This window comes from Cinclus cinclus, chromosome 16, assembly GCF_963662255.1.
Source record: "Cinclus cinclus chromosome 16, bCinCin1.1, whole genome shotgun sequence".
NCBI classification, from domain to species: domain Eukaryota; kingdom Metazoa; phylum Chordata; class Aves; order Passeriformes; family Cinclidae; genus Cinclus; species Cinclus cinclus.
In genome coordinates, this window is record NC_085061.1 from 13008650 (window position 1) to 13031002 (window position 22353).

Sequence of the window (22353 nt, forward strand, 5' to 3'; positions counted from 1 at the left end):
TGCCGAAGCAGTGACTGACTCTAGCCTTGCTTCTTGCAGTGTAAGCTCAAGACAGTTCACCCTCAGTGCCAGCAGAGCCAATGCAGCAGAGCAATCAGCACCAATGCTGGCTCAAAGGATTTCTGGTGTTCCTTGGGAATAACCTGCTGGAGTAGCAGGAGCTCTGGTTGTTTCTCCTCCTTGGAGCAGTCCATCCATTTTCCCCTCTGTGTTTAGTCCTCTTTTGGGCTTCTGAGACTCCAGGCTTTGTGCTGGAGCAATAGAACAACATCCTGCAATGCTGAGATCCCTCCAAATGGACATAAGCAAACACTGTTCCCTCAGGATGGTCCTACCCTGGGACTGTTCCCTCCTGTCTTCTTGGACCAGCTTTTGTGCGGTCTCCTGGTGGACCAGATTGCCCAAGGGCCTGTAACTAAAAGGAATCTTTTATGTTTTCCCACAGTCAAAGCTTGCCATATCAATTCTCTGAACAGGTTGCTGCTGCACAGGTGTATGTAGAGTTGTCCAACCCCCCAGAAAGACAATATGGTACTGAGAGCTGTAATGAGCAACCTGATCTAATTCTGAAGTAAGCCCTGCTTTGAATGGAAAGCTGGACTTGGTGACCTAGAGGTTCCTTCCAAAGGAAATGTTTCTGTGATTCTATGACCTTTGTAGGACAATAGCTTCTTTTATTGGTAGTGCCAGTTCCTGCAGCCTTAGGGTGACCATTAAATTATAGCTTAAAGAAAAAAGGTTTTGCATCAGCTGTTTTTCTCCACTGAGAAGAAATGGAAGCTGTAAATCTGTCTTGGCCATAGGAAATGAGATGCCTTTATTTAGGATGCTACTGAGAGTGTTGGTGATGCCTTTGTTCCATTGAGGATGCTGATGTGACCTGCAAGTTGTTTGTCTCTTTCTCTCAGTTAAAACATCTGCTCAAAAATCTGTTGTTCCACTTTAAGCTGGGGCCATTTCCAGCATCGAGACCCTTAATTCTCCTTGACCATACAGAGATTTTTTTGCAGAAGTTCCTGAATCAACTCTTCCTTGCCTTAGAAATGAAGGATAATGGTTGGTTGTCCTTTGTTTATGGCTTACACATGAAGAATCCTTCTCTGCACAGTGTGTTAAATACTGTTAAATACCCAATGCATTCTGTTAATCTGCCAATACCTTATGTTTCTTTAATTTTGAGAGTAAATACACACAATTCCTTTGTAAACCCAGCATATCACCTGAACCTTGTTCACCAGAACCCTGTCTGTCAGTCTGCCCTTTGGTAGTTGGGTTCTGGGCTCAGTTGGCTTCCTCAGACAGGTTACTTTGTACCCAGCTGGGGGTCAGAATGATGTGTACCCCTGTTCTAGAATGGATTTCTGTATTTTTATATCAAATGAGGTGGGGCTTCCCCTGATGTTAAGCTATTGTATGTTAAAAGAATTTATTCTCTTAAAAACGCTTGATGATAACTATTCCTGAAGAGGTTCAAAACTCCTGCTGCTAGAACTGGCCAGGATCTGCTGTGGGATGTCTTTGCAGCTGTTGTTTCTATTCATGTGTCAGGTTTACTCTTTTGTCCTCAGCTGGGGAGAAAACAAAAACCCACAAATCCATGAATGAAGGTGTCTGCTTATTGTCTAATATTGTATTTCTCCTTTCTCTCTCCTATCTTCTATCCTTGTGTGTCCCTGCTGAAGAAGCAGCCCAGCTAGAAGAGAGTGGGCTGCCAGAGCACAGCACTCAGACTGCCCCAAGCAAGATACAGCGCAGGAATTGGCTTCAGGTATGGGGCAGGTAGAAGAAATGGAGCTTTGAACTAATTCTTAGGTTGCAAATAACTTTAGGGGAAATTGATTGCAAGTGGACAGAGTGGGCAGCTGGGACTCTCTGAGTGGCTTGTTCTGGATATTGACAACATGAAATGCTGCTCTTCCCAGATTTGTGTCTGCTTGGAAGCCTAAAGAGACAAATCTCATTAAAGGGGTTTGGTTTGAGTGACATTCATCACAGAAACTTTTGTAGCCTGGACATGAGTGTCTCAGTGTGTCCTCCAGCAGAATAGCTGCTGCTGGATAGCTCTGATGGCACCCTAGGGAATTTATCTAGTGCAAAGGATGGAGAAACTCATTTTGGAGAGAGACATCCCTGCCTCTTACTGCTGTTCTCCACCCTGCAACAGGATTAAGGGACAAATAAATGTAATTTGCATAATTTGAGTCATAATTTGTGATAAATTCTTGTGGATCATGAAAGGGAAATGAATAAAAATAAAAATATCCTATCTATAACAAATTTGAAGCCATCAGCTCCATAGCTGTTGCTTTCTGTTGTTACCAGAGAAATCTCAGAAGAGAAACCTATTTTCTTTTAGCCTAAAGAAGGAACTGAGTTAACCTGTCAAGGACTTAATTAAAAGAATAAATGTGATTTCAGAACAATAGAGACATGTCACCCAAGTAATTACACGACTTGATTAGCCATTGGCCTGGCTGGATGTCCAGTTTGTGCTTGAGTGATGGGATCAGAGCTCTTTGGTACTGCGGATCAAGTGTTTGTGCTGTGCAGGTTTTCTTTTCTTTCAGAAAATACTGCACATTCAGGCTTTAAGGCTGCATTACTTAATTTACCATCCTTATGGCTTAGTACAATTCATTTTCTCAGCTTCCCTTATGGCCTGTCAGGACTTCTTTGCTGAATTTGCCAGATGTGTGGCTCTGTACTAAAACCTGGTTGCTACCTGGGACTAGCTTAGGATGATTCCTTAAGTCTTTTATCCAGTTGGATGGGAAGATAGGAGTTGTTACATACTTATGAACAACTGGCATTATTTAGCTAAGGAAAAATGCAACTATAGATGAGAAGGAGGTTGTACCAGATATCAGTTTCCTTTCCCAGTGATTTTCCATGGGGGTGTTTTGGATAACTAGAGGACCCAACAATTCCTGGCCAAACCTGTCAGACTTGGGCTGTGCTAAGGGGTGCTGTGAGGAGGATAGACTCAATGAAAGAATTCACCCAAGTTGCCTTGGGATATTTCCTCTGGGACATCTCTGGCCCTTAGAAAATGCTAGAGGAGTGTAGGAGCAACAGAGAGCAAGGTTTGCTATCACTGCCCAGTCTGGGCACAGCAGCAGCAGCAGGTAGGGAGTTTGACCAGGGCTGTTAAACCATAACTCAAGGTTATATGTTAAACCATAACTCAGCCCAAAGGTGAGCTCAAGGAGGACAGAAACCTTCTGTGGAACAGAGGGGAAAGCAGTGCTTGATCATGCTATTGTTATATAGAGTGTGATGGTTACTCTTTTTGTGCTACTGATACACAGAAAAAAATCTAATGTGCTTCTTTTGACAGAAAACTGTGGCAATTAAAACAGAAAGAGGGGGTAAACTCTACATTAAACCATCTCTGGTGTACTCTGATGATTTTGAGCCTTATGAAAGCTTGGCTGTGGAGAGCAGCACTGATGATGATGGTGATGATGATGGTCCTCTCTCCCAGGTACAATTGGCAGTTGCCTTCTGTTGTTCATGGCAGTGTCATTTGAAATGTGATCACGCCCAGGTATCAGTCTCAGCTGGAGCACCCAAACCCAGTCTAAAGTGTTGTCTTCATCAGAGAATTTTGCTTTAATGAGATGTCACAAAAAGAAGGAAAACAATGAGAAGTAAAGCTACAGGTCTCAATCAGCAACGCTACAAAATGTTAAACCTTATTTTTAGGAGGTGGAATATTGTCTAGGTTGGATTGAATCGAGGTGCTTCCTGCAAGGAGCCTCTTTCAGTTCACTTAATGATAGTGCAAGTGAACATCACTCCTGTGTGGCAGGTTAGAGAAAGCTGAAACAACAGCTTTTGGTGCCTTTAGGTTGGTCTTTAAATAATGATGATAAACTCATTGCGTGTCATTGTTTTACCTGAAAATAATCAGACTATTTGAAAATGTTATAATCAACTCTGTTGCTTTGCATCAAGGATTGTTATATTGACTGTGCAGCCTTCCATTTGATCACTAATTGCAGTTTGTTCTAGCACACTTCACAAATGTGAAAGAAAACTAATCAATGAACATAAGTTTATGAATATTTTTCTGCCTAACCAATTAATGACATAAATAGAACTTTTCTGGGTAGTGGAGTAGCATCTATATATGTAACTGTTTACAGATCTCACCACTGACATCAGACAAAATTCCCAAGCATATTTTCCTAGCTTGTATCTTTTTCTCATCCCTATATTGCTCTTGCACTGATGATTATTTTTTGCTCTACAAATTGGTAGCGTGTTTACACTGATGGATATTTGTATCTTTTATGTGTTTTTAGTAGGTAACCAATAATTTCAAAATAACCCCTCACTTTTCTTTTTAGTCAAGATGGAAATAATTTTGATTTTTCTGGGGCTATAATGAGTTTTTTAGTGTCTTGTTACAATGCAGATGCAGAGGTTTCAAAGGAAAAGAAAGCTTGTACAATTTCCTGTCAAAGAGCTGGAAATATTAGTTTTGACTGTCATAAAGACATGCTCGATATCAAGGCTCAGGTTGCTTATAAACCCTCTTTTGAACCTGACTTTGTCTGCTCTTTGTAATATATTTCTGTCAACATGGATTTCCTAACAAGTGTAATCTGTAGGAGCTTGAAGCTTTCATTGCAAACGGAATATGGACTGTCACAGTTCATTTGTACCTAAGGTAGCTTCAGGTTTTCATTTTATACAGTTTGCTTACCTATATTTGTCTCAAAATTCTTATACCAATAAAGCAGGGGGGGAGGGAAAAAGCACAAAGCACTTAAGAGATGCAAGGTATTTTCTTTTTGTATTCGTGAAAGCACACAGCTCTCCAGCATCATCTGTGCTCTTTGTGGTGTGTGGTGAGAGAGCCAGGGCAGTTTTTTCAGCAGTAAATTTCAAAATAGGTTATTTTTGCATAAAATCCTGTTACAGTGTGTCCACTTCAAAAAACTCCTGCAAACTGGGAGCTTAGCCCATTAGATCCCAGCTCTTTTTCTGCTGGTTTTTGAAGCACAGATGTGTACAAGGCAGGACTATTATCATCTATCACATGCTTTAAAAGGAGTTGCTGCTACATGAACTTGACAGTCTTGTGAAGGCATTTGGAAATTTTGGATTGCAGCTACTCTTTAAATAGCAAGGCACAACTGTGAGACTGCACAAATATATGCCTTTGCTCTTCCCCTTACTTGCTTTTTGTAACTTCTTTGTAAAAATTGGTTTTGCACATAAAAACTCCTTGGCCTACAGAATGTTCCTGCTGGATACTGATGAGAAGGAGCACAGGAGTTGTAGGATGATTTTTCTTAACAAGCCCTCATCAAAGGAGGCAAGCCATGACATAGGAATGGAATTATTTTTAGCTGCATCCCAGCTCTGAGTTCATCAGAAGATTTTTCTTTCTCCTGGGGAGGAAGAGGCAGCCACTTTGGTTTATTTCAAAATACAAGTTTGAGCTTTTCTGACAGATGTGTTTATACTGTAGCAGGAATTGAGCAGCAGCTTGCAGCACAGTGTGGACAAGGAGAGGATGCAAGAAGACTCCCTTAGTGATGATTATGACTCTGTTGAAGAGGATGTGTTTTCAGAACCATCTCCCACTGAGGAAGCAATTACAAGCTTTGAAGGCCTTCAGCTGGATAGCAGTGGGGCACTGCAGAAGGAAGGTTCTGAACCTCAGGATGCTGGCAGATGCTCTAATCTTGATTCTGGTGCCTCCACTGTGCTGGAGTTCAGCCAGGATCAAAGCAGTAAGTCTGTGTCTTCCACACTACTACAGTGCTACAATTATCATTCTTTGAGGGAATTACTTTTAAGGTTGATGATTAGCAGTTCCTCTATACTCTCCTAAGTTCTCATGCTCTTCAGCAAACCTGTTGTTTTGTTCTCCTGATTTGGGACACTTGCATCCTTTTGTACTTCATTAAGAATTTTTTGGCAAATCCAGAGATACAGACCTGGTTACTGCACCTGCATCACCAACTCTAGACACTTGAACTAAGAGTGTCTCAGACTGCCTGTGAGATTTCTCAAGAAATTACCATGCTTTTAGATATGTTTTGGAACTGTTCTTGCAGTAATTCAGGCAGCCAAATCTTCCCAGTCTCACCTTCATTTCACATCCTGGGTACTGGATACTTGTCCCAGTGTGTGCTGTTCATCCCAGGTGATTGACATGGGCCACTTCTTTTTGTCTCTTTCTGTCTCCTTTGGAGACCTCAGTGTCCAAACCCACAACCAGTCATTAGGTCTCAAAAAAGATTTAACAAAGGCTGGAGAGTTCAGGCAGAAACCTGACCTAGACCTACCTTCAGTATTTCTCAAAATTCCCTCCATTCTCATTTCCAGTACTGTAATTGGTTTGGTTTTTTGGTTTTATTTGTTTTACTACTTCCTTTGTTTTTTCTTTCCCTAATTTATAGTTAATTGCATAAATTAAGATGAACAGTCTTGCAATAAATTAAGTAGAGGAGTGTTCCTTTCATTATCATAGATGTGTGTAGAGTGTGAATGGGGAGAGGGGCAGAAGAAGAGACAGGAGCAAGGGATGGAAGTGCAGTGAGAACAAAATCTCTGAGAGAGTGCAAAACTTTTTCTCCAGAGAGAAGTTTCTGAACTGTGATGGAAACAATAGCAGCATTAATAATTCCCAAATCAAAAAGTGAAGAAGTACTTATATGAGGTATTCTAGGCAATCCTCTCTCCCTTTGAAACTTCTAAACAAGGCAACATTTGTGTCTGTATTTCAAGAATTTACTTTGGTATAACTGTGTTAACAAATGACTCAGGAATTCTTTTTATTTTTGCTTTTCTAGGCAGTAATGCAGGTAAATATCTGTCAGAGATGAGATGTCTTATTACATTATAATACTATTTTAATTGTGTTTCACTAAGTTAGTGCCAGCCATCCATATGTGCTTCTACATCAATAGAACAGTGTCAGTGAAAGGGAGAGAAATTATCACTTTTAACTATACCAACCTAATTAGAGTGGCAAAACTTTAGAATTTAAAATCCAATAATTTTTCCTGGCTGCTTCCACGTAACTTTAAAATTTAGCATTTCTTTTTCCTTTTTATCTTGCAGAAGTGAAGCCAGTGCAAGTTCTCTCAGCCAAAAGAAAGGACAGTGCTGAAGTGTACATTCCTGTCAAACCAGTCATGCTGAAAAATAAAGGCACTCGGCCACTCTCTGCTGAGTTCTTGCACCAGGACAGACATGAAATAATTTTTTCTAGTAAGAAATTAGAATATATGATGTCAATAAGGAGAGTTTTAATGCTTTCCCTCTCTCTGGCTCAGATGCAATTTCAGCACACATCTGTCAGCATGTGATTTTTTTAGCTGTCACTCCCCTGCTTGTTTTTTTTTTTAAGTGGGTTTTTCTGTGCTTTTGTTGTTGTTTTTAACACCTTGAATGTTCTGACTTCAGTGAAATTGTGATAAAGTCTAAAAGCCTGTATACTTTAATATTCTGCTACATCTTTACTATCTTCCTTCTCTTTTTGCTTCCACAGCACAAGATTTTCCCTTTCCCTTTCAGTCCTTGTTCAGTACCTGCTCTGTGTTTCCCACTTTCCTTGTAGAGGTCTGTTCCCTGTGGTATTAATAGAAATGTGTGTTCTCCCAGCCAGCAGTTGATGTTTGGTGGAAGAGTTTAACATAGCACATTTGTAGCAGTACAAAATGCAGATTTCTCTACCACAACAAAGACACAGATTTTCACAGCATGTCAAAAGAGCCCTGTGGCTGCCTGTACTTGAATAACACCTTGGAACACTGAGATCAGTCTGCAGTGCTGAGCAGATATGCCAGTATCTAGGATCATACTTGAAAATATTTTTCTTGGACTGGAGAGCATAATTTGAAGCCAGTGCTGATTATTCTAAAAATCTGCTTCTAAGGCATGGTCTTTACCTGGGGAAAAACCCCAACAAAAGCAAACCCCAAATGTAGGGGCTGAAATTGTGACTGTAGGTGTAGTTCAGAGAAGTCTTTAACAAGTCTGATCAGTTTGAGTTTTGAAAGGTCTGAGGTGAAGTTTTCAGACCTGCCATACTCTGTGGTCAGGCTGCTCTTTTCAAAAAAAGCAGAATCCAGATGTGTCCCAAAAAAGCACTAAGGCCAGTGGTTCTGAAAAAGCCAAATAAATAGTTTCTTAATGAGAAGAAAACCAAACAGAGAAAAAGAAGTTAATTATTTTTGGCTCCAGAATAAATCCCCTTTGCAGCTTCTGAGACCCTGACCCTCCATCTGCTGAAGCAGATGTTGCTTTGACTTCCCAGAGATGTGTGCAGCATTTTCTCAGGTTATAATAGTGCTGGTTGGAGCTGTTTCTGTCCAACTGCTGTGATAAATCCTAAGTTAATTTCATTTCAGGGGGATGATACAGTGCAGAAGAATAAGCAGGTCTCTATTCTATCCCTGTTTTTGCAGAGATACTTGTTGGAAGTTTTCATGGGTGTATGTCCAAAGAGTGATTGCACACAAATCTCAGCTCAGTTTGAACTTCTTGTCTTTTCAAGATGGACTTCATGTTACTTGCACTGTGCTCTCCACCCTGCAGCATTGAGAGCACTCTGGCACTTCAGTATTTCCCCTTACTCTAAATGTCTGTACAACTTCAGTCTCTTCTCTTCCCTTTACTTTTAAAGCCCTCAGATATAACCACTTTGCTTCTCTTTTAGTCCAATCTCACATCATCTGTTGTGTAATTTGATTTCCTTTCTTTCAAACCTGTTTCTAGGCTGTGATGTTTCTGTTTCTCCATGAAGTTTGGGAAGATTGGGATTCGTGTGGGCATTGTGATGACTGCTTAAGTGATAAGGTCATTTATTTTGCCTTGTAAATAGCAATTCCTGACTCCCCTTGTTTTGCTAGAAGTCTCTGGGGATTCCTCCAAAATAGCTGAACACCCCAAGTACAAATTCCTGCTGTGCTTAAATTATTTATATTTCTTTTCACTGGACTTTTACAAGGCATTTCCACTAAATACCAGAGCAAAACAATCTAAAAGCATAAAAATTATTTTTCTCATTTGTTGGTTTTCCTCTTCTTACAATGCTGTTTTAGCTGTTGCCTGAAAAAGATGTGACTTGGAATCTTAACATAAAACCAAACTGGGGGAATTCAGCTTTATTTGGGATGGTTATAGACTGCTTGCAAAGCCCTGTGTCAGTAACTGGATGGAAATTTCAGATGGTGGAATATTCCATATTTGTATGTCCTGAACAAAGGAGTATTTCTTCACTTTTTTTTTTTTTTTGGTCCCAGAGCCCTTAAGTCGACCAGAAACATCCCTATCAGTAACTAGGAAGAGTGTGTCTGAGAAGGATCCTGACCTCTCTGTTTCAGCTGTTGTTCAAGCAGTGCAGATTGAGAATGAATTCTTGCAGGGAGATCTGAAAAGGCAAGCAGTTGCCACAAACCCCCAAAAGGTATGGCAAAAAAAAAAAAAAGGAGAGAGAGCTGTTTGTTCAGGTAGCAAAACCTCCATGAATTACAGTCTCTTACACATTAGGATTGTGTATGAATGAATGATGATGCCCCCTAAGTGTAATTTAATTTGTGTTATTCTTCCAAAGGGTTGTTTCCTTTAATCTGCTTCCTCAGGATGGCATCCCACAGCTCCCTCTTGATTACAGGGATCACTGAGCAGTTGATATACCAGCCATATGATGTGTCTATACATCAGCTGCACAGCTGCAGGCCCACTTGAGCCATTTTCATCCTGCAAGCTTCTGAAACAAGGCAATGTGTGATTTCCATCCCAATAAATCCTGCCTTCCTCCAGGACTCGTTAATATGGCCACTGCTCCCTGTTAGTGCATGCTCTGCTTTTGCAGCACAGCTGTGCTGTACACTGCTAGATCTCACTGAGGACGAGCTGGGGAAGGTATTCTGCCCCAATGTGTGTTCATCTCTTACCTCCAGAAACCATGTTTAAAAGCAATTAAAAACTCATAAACAAGGAAGTCAACAAAAATCAACAAAAAAGTTGAGTAGAGTGAGAGAAAGAGTCCATAGCATTACAAGAATGCAGCTCTTTTCCTCTGTTTTCTCTTAGGTATCTTACTGATAGGTGTTTATTTAAAAATAAATCATTATTTTATGCTAATAGAATTGAGGGGTTTGGGGGTTTTATGATTTTGGATGAGAAAGTCTAGTAGACCTATGCCAAAGCTTTGGCCAACCCTGAGTCCTGCCAAATGTATTCAATTAGATATTATATATATATTTATACGTGTGTGTGTGTGTGTGTGTGTGTGTGTGTGTGTATTTTCTAGTCCTCAGAGTTTGCTTCTATGTTTTCATCCAATCTCCAAACTGAGCTCTTTTAATGCTAATCAAGACCAATTACATTAAATGTGCTTTAACTTTGTATAGTTACAGATGAGCTGGGCCCAAACTCTTACTTGTTCCAGAGATTCTCATTGTTCTAACTTGTTCCAGATTGATGCTGTTTGGCCAGAACCATCTGAATGAAACACATTCATCTTTTTCTCACTTAGGAAACATTTTCTGTTTCATCTATTCTTTCTGCAAAGACTGAGCCTCCAGAAAAATGCCAGACAAGGACTACAGTCACCAAAGCTGTGGAGAGATTCTGCCCTTTTGGAAGCAGGTATGTATTTATATATATTTGCTTTAGGATAACTTCCTTTTCTGAAGAGAGATTAGAGATTTTTTTTAGAATGCCTCCAGTCCAATTACTACACCTGGTTATCTGAGACACTGTGCAAGTAGCAAATCAGGCAGTGCAGCCTTAGGCCAGTTTCTGTGGAGCAGGATCTGCCAACATCTCATTTTATTGTCTTCAGATCTCCTCTGCATTCTCTTCTCACACTGCCTCAGAACCAGCTGGGAACTGGAGCCCAGCTTTTTCACCAAACTCTGTGCATCTAAGGTGGAATGATGCAGAAGTTGTCACTTGGTGTGTGGGTACATTTTCTCGTGGGGTTCATCCTGTCATCTCTTCACTTTTGCACCAACTATTTCTTAAAAATGCAGGAATTATGAGGAAATAACCCAGAATATGCTGTTTCAGACAAAAGAAGAGACTCCTGAAAGCCTTCACGGAGCGTGGGAGCCATTCTGCCTGTGACAGTGACAGATCCCTGGCTGGTGGCAAAGCTGGAGTAAACTCCATGTGGAGAGAGAAGGTTTGTGCACACTGGGTGCTTCCCAGTGTTATTGAAATAAAAGTACATTGAATGAGCTGTATCCCTCACTTCTGCCCTACATCAAGTAATAACCTATGGCAGGGTAAGAAAAGAGAATTTATCACTGTTCATCAGAATGACAAAGGAATCAGGCAAAGAACGGAGAGTTAGTTGCCTTCAGGCTTTTTAAGAGTATTGATGTGTGGCAGAATTGGTGTGACCCAAAATGATTGATTGAATGTCATCCAAATAGCCTTGACTTTGCAATCTTTTTGCTTCTGACCCATCAGTTTTGCAGTCTGAACAATCTTTTGTTTCACATTTTATTGGTTGGTACTGATTTTTTTACCATATTTCATTTTGGTCCAGCCAATGATGACAGCCAGTATGGAAATACACGATGCCATTTATGTGACTATGGAACTTCTTTCCAACTGGGGGAATCCAGCAAACGTGGGCCTGGGCCAGGTGGAATTCTTTGATTTACACAACGAGAGGATCTTTGTGTCTCCTCATGATGTGGACATTCGAAATGCTGACAACCCAGGGGATTTGTGCTGCCTGGTCAATAGGAGCTCAAATGTAAGACAGCATAGTGCTGGATGTTAAAATCTTTCATTATAATATTCCTATAATACTCTATCTCCAGGTATTTTGTTCAGAAACTTTTGAGCCTGACTGTGTAACAACTATCTGATAATTTAAAACACCCTACAAATATTGCTTCTTATTAATAAATCCATCTGTCCTGTTCAAGATGTTGGTATTCAGTTACAATTTTATTTTAGAACTGAAGTAATCCTTGTGGTCTCAAGGTACAGGAGCTTCACTGCTAATTTTTTTTCAGATGGATAATACAAATTTAAGTAAATTTATAGAGAAAATGTGCCTGGTTTGTCTTGTTATCTTTTTACTTAGGGAAGGATCATGGAAATGTAAGACTGTGTAGGTAGTTTTGGACAAGAGATTAAGAAAAATATATGGCAGGTAAAAGTATTTTCTGGTTCTTGTGTGAGATAGTAAGATGAGGAGATATAAGGTGCTCCCACACTAATGACAATGGATTAAAGTGACTGGTGTGAAAGAACTAGCAAATGTCCACAGCCCTTCATACAGCCATAGTTTCATTTGTGCTGCACATTCACTCTGTGCCATTTTTCATGGGCCTTCAGAGCAAGGATTCTAGTAAAAAAATAGTATGATTTTAGTAGATGAGGATACTGAAGGACTTAGTCTATTAAAAACATAAATTCCAGATAATTTCATGCTAATGGTGTTTACTGCTTGCAAGGTAGATGAGATTTGAAAGAGGACAAGTATGCAGTATTTTGAAATTTAATTGAAACTCCTCATGAATTATTATTTCCAGATAAATGTTTTTACCTGAAGCATATTCCTTACTGTCTGCTGAAAATTGTAGTTTGGATCTCATAAATACCCATTTTCCTTTTTAGGCTGTGTTGGCTGGCAGGTGACACTCAGTAGTAGTGGTAGTAGTAGTAGTTGTAGTAGTGACTCTCAGACTCTCTAGATATTTATAAATTATGTAGTAATGCATTCATTAAGCCATTGTGAACCTGTTACTCTCAGCATTACTCATACATTTACAGATCTCATTATTCTTAAGTAATGAGCTTTTATATTTCATTGATTAATATATTCCCTTGGTCTGTGACTCTGTAATCTCCTCTCCTGAGGCTGCATCCAAGATGCAGTATGGGCAGGGAATATGCTCTTAGGCTGTGGGTATGGAGTGCCTGAACTGCAGTTTCCTTCAGAAGGCAGAGCAGCATTTCCAGTTTGTGTACATTTCAGATCATTCAGGAAAGCTTTAGGGTGCATTAAAAACCCAATAAATTAATCGATCTCTGAGCAACAAACATTTGCAACAGAACAAAAACTTGAAATAAAAACTTATTGCGTGGAAAACTCATTTTACTATGGTTAAAACCCTTCCATCTTTGATCATTTAGGTGTACTTTTGTCTTTGAGAATGCTTTTATTGAAGATGAGGGATTTTATTTTATTAGTTTATTTATTACCCTTGCAGACTTTTAAGAAGAGCACTTAAACTGCCTCCTTCCTTGTGTTTTGTGATAAACTGTAAAAGAAAAAAATGCCTGACAGAATATTAGGTGCTCTCAACTTTTTACATGAGATATGAGGAGGGAATTCTTCCCTGTACAGGTGATGAGGCCCTGGCACAGGGTGCCCAGAGAAGCTGTGGCTGCTCCATCCCTGGAAGTGTCCAAGGCATGGGGTGAAAGGGCTTGGAGCAGCCTGGGATAGTGGAAAGTGTCCCTGACCATGGCAGGGGGTTAGAACTGGATGATTTTTAAGGTCCCTTCCAACCCAAACCATTCTGGGATTCTGTGATATTTAGTAAGTCATAGGTTAGGTGTTTTATTGAAATTATTTTCCACAAACCTTTTTGATTCTTATACACATATAGAGGTCTTTTAAACCTCAGAACAAGGACAGGTGAATATCTAACAAAGATGTTTCTTCCCCATGGCTGTGTGTCATGGCTCTGTGTCATGCCTCTTCACAGTGCTTGAGGCTTCCTTTACTCCCCATCATTTACACTTTCAGTGCTCACAAGAAGCAGTGCCAATCTCCCATAAAATCTTAAGGCTAAAGGTTTCCACTCTCCCCTTTTTCCTTGGACCCATTCAAATGTAATTCTGATTCTTTAACATAACAGGTCAACCTGATGGTTTAAAGAATTTTTGGGTTTGCTTTTCCAGCTTCAAGACAGTAACCCCAGGCTCAAATATCTCTTGTGAAGGCAAAGACATGACATCACTCTTTGAGATAAAACATGAGAGTCCTCCACAGTCTCTTGAGTTTTGGCATGGATCCATCAAGGTGCTTTAGATTTCTGGTGTCAGACCTTTGACACCCTGACAGGGACTGTAACACCTGTGAGGTTGTGCAACCTCAGCCCTGTCAGTTATTTCCTCTGATAAACAAAATCCATGGCTGCCTCTCACTTAAGACACAACGCTCGGCCTGGTTCTGATAAACCTCTGTTTTTGGAACATGGTGTGCAGTTTTACAGAGAAACCAGTGCGAAGCAGGAACAGGTCATTTTGGTGCTGAATCAGGTACCCACCTGTGAGGGCACCTCTGGCTCTCAGTATACACCAGAACCTATTGATTTCTGGGAGTCAGCTCCTGACTTGAGTGGTCTGCAGATGGATTGCTCATCAGATGTTATCTGCAGTTGGGAAATTGTTTTTTAACCATTCTTGTTCATAGTATGGCTTCAAAAATGTGATGCAGCTTTGAAGTTGACCCTGGAGTTGGGTTAACAGTGATTTGAGGGCTGTTCTTCACTTCTTTGATGTCAAGAGGCTTCTTTCTTTTTAAGTAGAAAGGATAAAACCTGTCTGGCACTCTTATGTCTGTTTGTGCTCCCAGACTGGAGTTAAAAGCAGAACAGTCTCCCAAAGCTTTTTGAGAGGCTCTGGGGCAGAGACCCATCAGAATCTGGAGAAGTGGAGAGACCATGGTGAGAAGTGGATCAATTCATGATGGCTCTGAACAGGCTCCAGGCCGCTGTCCTTGCCATTGTTAGTCAGACAGCTAAAGGACTCTGGAGGAAAGTTCTGAGGTTAATGCCTTCAGGAAAAACTGAAACACTTGAGAAAGGTGTGGAAAAAGAAAAAGACTGCCTGTTACCTTCTGTGTGTGTATCCGTGTACTGTGTGTCCCTGAGAGCAGAAGGGGAACTACTTTCAGACCACTGGTGTGTTACCTGCATGTGTATTCACTTTGTGGCCTTGTTCATCTCTGTTTTGGGGTAACACTGGACATAAAACATATTAATATTCAACACTTTGATTCTGAAACTTCCTTCTTTCTGACCTGCAACATATCCTCTTCTTACATTCTGAACATCTAGAGGTAGCAGTTCTTAACAATGTCCAGAATTAGGCATTTCTTGGTACTTTCAAATCTCTTGGTTGCCAGTTGTATATAAAATTCATGTAGGGAATTCTGTGATATCTTAGAAAATTTCCCATGTAGAGCCCAGTATAACTCTGAGGAATAGACCTGTAAATGAAGCTGATTATCTGCACAGCCTGATTAAAATAGAGGTAGGCAATAAAGTAAAATTCTCTTAAGATTCCCCTCCTTAGGGGATGAACCAGAAGCGAAGAAATAGTAAAATAATTGTAGAGTGTCCGTTGTGCTCAGTGATCCCCCCTAGTGCCAGCAAAGCTGATTAATTTGATAAAAATAAACTAGGCTTGCTCTGCCTGTGCTCTAAGCGTGCAGATGTCTCCCTGGGACAGCAGGCAGCTGACCTTTAGCTCATTGCCAGGTTGTTGGGAGCTGTCTGGCAGGCAGGAGAGTGGGATTTACTCTTGGGAAATGAGGCTGAGGTTTTGCTCATTGTGTAGCAGATTTTATAAAACGTTTACGTATCTAATGGCCGCCTGTCCTGCTGGGGAGTGTGGAGTTAATTAAAACACCCTGCTCAAGGAGAAGGAGCATTAGTGACAGTCTGCTTGTCTGTGTTTTTAGCTCCCCAAGGACAGCTGCCTTTGGATGTGTCCTTTCCACCCACCCGTCCAACTTTACTTTGTTATCCGCAATCCCACCCGCTCACGTGACTTTGGTATATCCAAGATCAAGATTTGGAATTACAACACAACAACTCCCAGTGTAAGTAGTCTTTTCTCAACTCCTCTGTATATTTGCTCTTGCCTTGCCTAGGGAAATTCAGTGTGATCTTCTTTCTAAAAGCATGAAATAAAAGTAGATACAATTTCCTGTAATAAAACAGGAGCTATGAGGTATCCCTGTCTGCTGTGAAATTTGCTTTTGTCTTAATTGTAAGTGCTAACAATGTAGTGATAATGTTTTCATGGGCACAATGAGCATTTGTTTTCAAAGCTATTAAAGATTGCTAAAGACCTGATGAAAGGCTTACACTTCCTGTCATTAATCCTTTAGTATGGTGAGAAATAAAGATACAAAGGTAAGTGCATTCAATATTCAGGGCTTTCAGCTGTTTAATCACAATGTAAATAAATACGTGTTTAAATATGTCTTTTCTTGTGTCTATAAATATAAACAGGCTGACTGCTGCTCAGTTTGGGGTTTGTCACTTTAATGAGAATCATAAAATGGTTTGGGTTGGAAGGACCTTAAAGATTATCTAGTTCCAGCCCCCCTCCCTGGGCAGGGACAATTAAAAAGTCCACTACTGTGTGCTCATAATAAAACCAGCAATCTACTGTTACAAGAGAGACATATCATGGCAGATGGCAGATGGTCTCTTGTCTGTGTGTTTGAATGTCACCATGATATTATTCTTGTTTGTACACTGCAGTGTTAAGGAAAAAAAAAAAATCTCAGGTACTGGATCAAAGAGGATTTGCTGTCCTGGATTATAAATAAGAAGCTTTATACCTCTGGTTTTGCTCTCATCCATGTTCTTATATAAGCACATATGGTAATTTATACATACGGAAATGGCCGTGGAAGGGACAGCTTAAAACAAATTTACTACAACATGATTTATATTTCTTTTCCTGGAATTTTAATAGCTTTTCTCACTAAAATGTGGTCTACAGGATGTTCCATCATCATTAGAGTGTGAGAAGGGGCTGCTGTTCTTGGAGGTAATGGTATGATTTGTTACCAAATCTACTGAATAGAATGCAGGAAGTACACAGAAATGTTTGTCTGTGTTTCAAGGCTCTGCTTCTTTAATAACCTGCTATGAGGCAATGTGTAAAATCCATTGGGAGTATAATCCTATGGGTTTTGGTGGAAATGCAGCAGTTTACCCTTGCTGGGGAAATGTCTCATTATCCTTAAGATGAAAGAATAATACAAAGCTGAAGTCCGTAATTTGTCACGAAGAAGTTTTGTCTAAGAAGTATAAAATGCCAAAATACAATGAATGAACAATTTTCTAATGCAAATCCAGAGCCAGATTTCTGTGTGGATTTGGGGAATCATTCTGACTGCCTTCTTTCCCTCAAAAACCACGTAAGTGAGAGTTGTCCAAGTACTGCTTCCAAAAAATAGGCTAAAAATTAAGTCAGCCCAGTACTTTTGTATATTTGAATTTCAGAACTTGAGCCTGGAAGGAGAAAAAATTATGTCTGAAGGAAGCTGTAAAAGTCAGATGACATCATTGTCATAGATTACTTGATTCATTGAATCACAAGGAAGGTCTCAGAGGATGCTTCATCTTGCCTTTATTTACTTCTGATGAGACCTGCAAAAAAGGAGGTGATTTTTGGTCTGTAGGAAGGGAACAAGTGTAAGGGCAGCCAGTTGTTTTCACCATTATCTGCAACATACTGTAACTACTTGATACAGCCTTGAAATTGCATGGTTACTTGGTGCTATTAAAACTTTTTTCAAAGATCTGGTCTAATATCTCTTGTATGTCTTCACAAAACTGGGAATGGAATCAATACCTAAATGCATTAAGGTCTTACTTGCTTTCCAGTTGAATAATTCTCTTCTTCAGGTAGTTGCCTGTGTGTTTGTTCCTTCTGCGCCTGTGTTCCTGTCCATTCTCTAGGGGTTTTTTTCTGTGCTGGATTACCCCTGGGGTACATTGTCTGGAAGGATGCAGCAGCTTTCTTCCAGCACTATCAGTTTTGTAGAAGAATTTTCTTTGGTTCTTGACTTGTTTTCTACTCCTTCTTTTCCACGCTTTCGTGAAAAGTCAGGCAGAAGCAATTTCAGGTCCTCTGTGCAGGAGGAATTCTCGGAAGAATGCCTCTGGTTTTAAGCTCTGTCCTTTGTGCACAAATATCACAGAAATGGCCAGAAATACCATCCTTATTTTCTCCTTGGGAGGCACTATCTCAGCTGACACCCTGGGAGGTGCAAGCTGGGAAAGAACATAAAAAGGAACCGGAATTATTTTCACAAAACCTCATACCTTCTTGCTTGTTCTGAGACATTGTGCCCTTTTAATTACTCTTCCAGGAGGGAAAAGCCCTGTCTTGGATGAGGTATTGAGTGTTTGTTTACAGGGTGGGATTACTGCTGAGGAAGGGATTTTTCCAGCCTCCTCAGCTTGAGGAAAGCTGAGCAGTGGTACTGGGGAAGCTAGACTGTCAATCTTTTCCACCAGAACAGATCACTAAGCAACTGGAAACTCAGAAGAGGGGTGGGAGGGATGGAAAAGAGCAGTTCTTAGTCTTGTGCGTGCATATGTTTGTTCTTGGAGTCTCTCAGATCTGTTCAGATTTTTCCTCCCTGAGGCTCAGTCTGCTCAGGATTTGGGGGCAGATTTTCATGAGCTTTTCTGAGCTATCAGCTGTTGGAATGCCTGCCCCAGTCCAGTCTGTCTCTGTCATCCTAGAAATACCTGCCTGCTTCATCTAGGTACAGTTCAGACACCTTTCCTGCTTCTTAAAATACCTGTCCCAGACATTGCAAAGCATCAGAGAACAGAGTCTCTCACTGACTGGAAAAGCAGTTTTGAAGTGAGTGGCCCTTTTCTGGGCTTGACTGTCCATTTTTCAGGGAGAATGAGCTCCACTATCTCATTTTGTAGTGTTTTCTCTGACTGACCTCCTCTGCTGCTGGTGAGTGCAGTGGGATTGATTTCAAAACAAGTTGTTCTTAAGAAATTGCTCATTTTAATTTAAAAAGATGACATTGACAAATACTTTTCAAATGTACATCTGTATTTTTGTGGTCCCGTTCAATTTATACCTATTTCCAGGTAAAAATGCAGAACTAAGGGCTGGATATTCCTAACAGCTGTAGAGCTGTAATGTTATGGAGAAATGTTCCAGTTATCCCAAATTCAATGTCAATATTCAATATCTCTTGCATTTAAGGGAACATTGGCAGTTTAGACATACAGAAATTTTAAAAATAGCATTATTGGGACATCCTGATAGTCTTTTTCTTCCCCATCATAATTCCAGGCAAAGCCATATAGGTAGTTTTCAACAGATGTAATTATTGAAATATTTTGATCCCCAGTTAGATCAATCTAGCAGTGTCCTCGTTCGAGGGGAAAAAATATCCTGTTTTATGGCTGACTGCATCAGCACAGAAATACAGCACTTTATGATCCTACAGGAGTTCCACAGGCAGCCAGGCCATAATGGCCAATTAAACTGGATTTACAGCTGTTCACTGGGAACTCGGTGAAGGTTATCTTTTTCCTATCAGGAAATGTGTCCTGCATTCCTGCACCCACTCCCCTCCCTCACCTGTAGCTTTCTTGTCATGCCTGCATCTTCTGCTTTTCCTCTGGCTTGGTCCATACTGCATGGTTTGGCCTCAGAGATGTTACTGTTGGGAAGGCAACAGGATGGAAGCTGTGAAAACTTGTAAGGCTTAAACCATGTGTTCAGGAGTGAAGAACCAGGGACTTTTGTGCTTGGAAGGGAAGGAGTGACTGGTTTAGTCTGGGAGCAGGGGAAGATTTAAATCAGTATTCAAGGAGAACTTACAGGCTGGAGTTGAGCAAGAGGGATGGAACTGAAACTTCTTACTTTCACAAAAACTTCTTAGTTTTCACAAAAAGTGGGAAAGAACAGAGAGTCTCTGAAAGACTCCATGAGATGGACAAGTTAGAGAACAGAAAGGAGATGGATTGTGTCTCATCTTCTATATTTTCTTTGAAGATAATGATATATTTGTCAGGAGGGAGAAAAGGTTATATTGAAATGTTGAAGAGAATAGAAAGAACATTAGTTCTAAATTCAATGGAATAAAAAAATCAGGTATTGGTGAGTGCTGCAGAGAAGGAGAACATAGAGATAAAGTTGTGAGTGGCAGAATTGTGTCTGAGATAAAGGCCTGCTGCTTAAAAGGCTAGTTAAGTGTTGGAACAGGCTATCAAGGCAGATTAGTTGAAAACTGTTAAAACCAGATTTCACAATGGTGTAGGTTATTTTACATTCTTCAGTGGAAAGAGATGGACTGGGTGATTTTTCTCTCACTGTACTTTCTAGCTCTGCATTTCTGTAACTCTGTGTAACTCTTTTTAACTCTGGTGGCTTTGATCTGGGTGGTTGTTCACTGTACAACATGTTATGAAAGTGGTGAATCTTAGGGATGCTGAAGAAAATGTGCCTCTGGAATTTATATCCTGATCAAATATAATTGTACTTAATCTAGGCTTTTTCCCTCAAGCTTTTCTAAATAATCAAACCTGTCAGACAAAGTGGTTCATAGCAGTGTCTAGCAGGGTTTTCAGTCCTTTAAAAAAAAATCTTACACATTTCATTGTATTTTTAGTTGTATTTTTCAACTTTAGGTTAAAATGCAGTGAAAAGGACGTCCTGAGACAGGGTTTAATTCTTTTTATCTTTCTATTGATTAAATGTTCAAATGTCAGAGTCCTAGAGCTGTGATATCTAGTGCTTGAAATCTTGGTTGCAATCTTCATACCTTTATTTTTGTAGGACCTGGATGTTGGAGCAAAGAAGGTGAAGTTGTATGTTGATGAGAACCTTGTATTTGATGGTGAATTAAAGAGAGGCTCTGGAGATCTCCTTGCTGACCAGAACACTACAATTGACCTTAGAGATCACAAGCAAGATACCTCAGCATCTCCCTCAGCTGAGAGGAAAGAAGGAAATGCACCTGCAGGCCCAGACAAGAAAACAGACCTGCATTTTAAATGCTCAGATTCAAACAGTGCTTCACTGAACTGGAAAGCTCTGCCAGAAGAAAATCTTCTTCAGCCTCAGATGAACTCAATCAGCTTTACAAAGAAAAATTTGTCTCAGTTAGAGGATGATCTAAAAGTGTTCCCATCTCAAGTTTGTACAAAAGATGCCAAAGAGGAGGCAGCAGCAGCAGTTCCAGAGAACGTTCAGTCTGATGATGAGCTTTGTTTGAGTGAGCAAATGGAAAAGTTAACAGGAAGAAAACTGACTGATTCTGCAGGTGCAATTCCTTCTTGGTTACAGTCTTCCTCCCAGGTAATCCAGAATAATCAAGTTACTCCCAGTAAGCAGAAGCCTCCGTGGCTTGCTACAGAACAGAATTCCAACTCAAGATTTCAAACACAGCCAGATGAAATAATGAAAGACTTTTCAGATCTGATAAACGAGGATGTCAAATCTCAGAGGCATGAACAACTGGGAGGACCCAATAGTAGATGTGCAACTGGAGATGGGAGATCACAGACACTGACCAGAAAGGATGCTGATGTGGACTTGGACATTTTTGACCACCCTTCTAACAAAAACTGCTGCAGTTTACAGTACCCTATGAGTGGAAGGAGAAGTGTCATATCTGGTAAAAAGATGGGATTAAACACTACAAATCTTGGAGAAGATGATTCTTCTCTCAAAGGTAAGACATCACAATAGCAACCTTGGTACAAGTGCTGACATGTTCTCCATTTTGCAGAAGCACAAACTCCTTTTAGGTGGGAAGGGACATCTTGAGATTCCTGGAAGTTTAGACAGGGGATACAAGTTTTCTATTTGTGATGTTTTCTCATGAGAATAGTCAGTCTCTCTCCTGATCATACACCTGATATGAAACACTCTTCAGAAAAAAATACATTCTGATTTAGGGACTTTTAGTTTATTTGGAGCCGCTAGAAGACTAAATCTCATTAAATTATATCCTAATAATTGACAGTCCTGCAGACAGGAAATATTTGCTAACATCAGTTGAAATCTGCAGAAAGATAAAGAAGATTACATCCCAAAATCATAGAGTTTATATGTGTAGTAGCTTTGTGTCTTTCTCAGTGAGACTATATGCTCAATATATTTATACAGAGTGAATGGAAAACTACCCTTATTTTATTTCTCTCCTCATTACTTTGCAAACCTCTCCCTCAGAGATCTTGCTTATTTATGAAGAGTTTTCTACTAAATTTAGGTGTTGTCTGCTCTGTGCTGTTGATTATCTTTGTCTTCCTTCCCCAAACCTCCTGTTGGAGGTGGAGGATCCAGCTTTGTGCACTCGTGTTCTGCCTCTGGCAGGATCCAGCAGTGTGTCCACAGCAGAATTGTGCAACTTCCCAAGTTCTCCTCTATTCCAACATCTGGGAATCCATGGCTATGAAATTTTCAGGGCATGAGATAATATTTTTGTCTTTGACAAGTGTAAGGAACAGAAAGGTAGAATTTCTTACCCACAAGTTCTACTTTGTCTCTATTTCACCCAACTTGCCATTGCTTGTGATATATTTCTTCCTTTTTCAATTTTAAGCCATGTCACTCTGA

The 22353-nt window shown here is 40.2% G+C and overlaps 1 protein-coding gene across 1 annotated transcript in view; it reads left to right on the forward strand.

The window, feature by feature from the left end:
* Positions 1-22353, forward strand: part of KATNIP (katanin interacting protein) — a 56182-nt gene that overhangs the window by 5687 nt on the left and 28142 nt on the right. The window contains exons 5-14 of the mRNA XM_062503797.1: positions 1683-1768; positions 3338-3484; positions 5483-5747; positions 7084-7233; positions 9270-9433; positions 10508-10620; positions 11029-11158; positions 11528-11740; positions 15692-15832; positions 20569-21466. Of these exons, the coding sequence (XP_062359781.1) occupies positions 1683-1768; positions 3338-3484; positions 5483-5747; positions 7084-7233; positions 9270-9433; positions 10508-10620; positions 11029-11158; positions 11528-11740; positions 15692-15832; positions 20569-21466 (2307 nt within the window). The remainder of the gene's footprint in view (positions 1-1682; positions 1769-3337; positions 3485-5482; positions 5748-7083; positions 7234-9269; positions 9434-10507; positions 10621-11028; positions 11159-11527; positions 11741-15691; positions 15833-20568; positions 21467-22353) is intronic.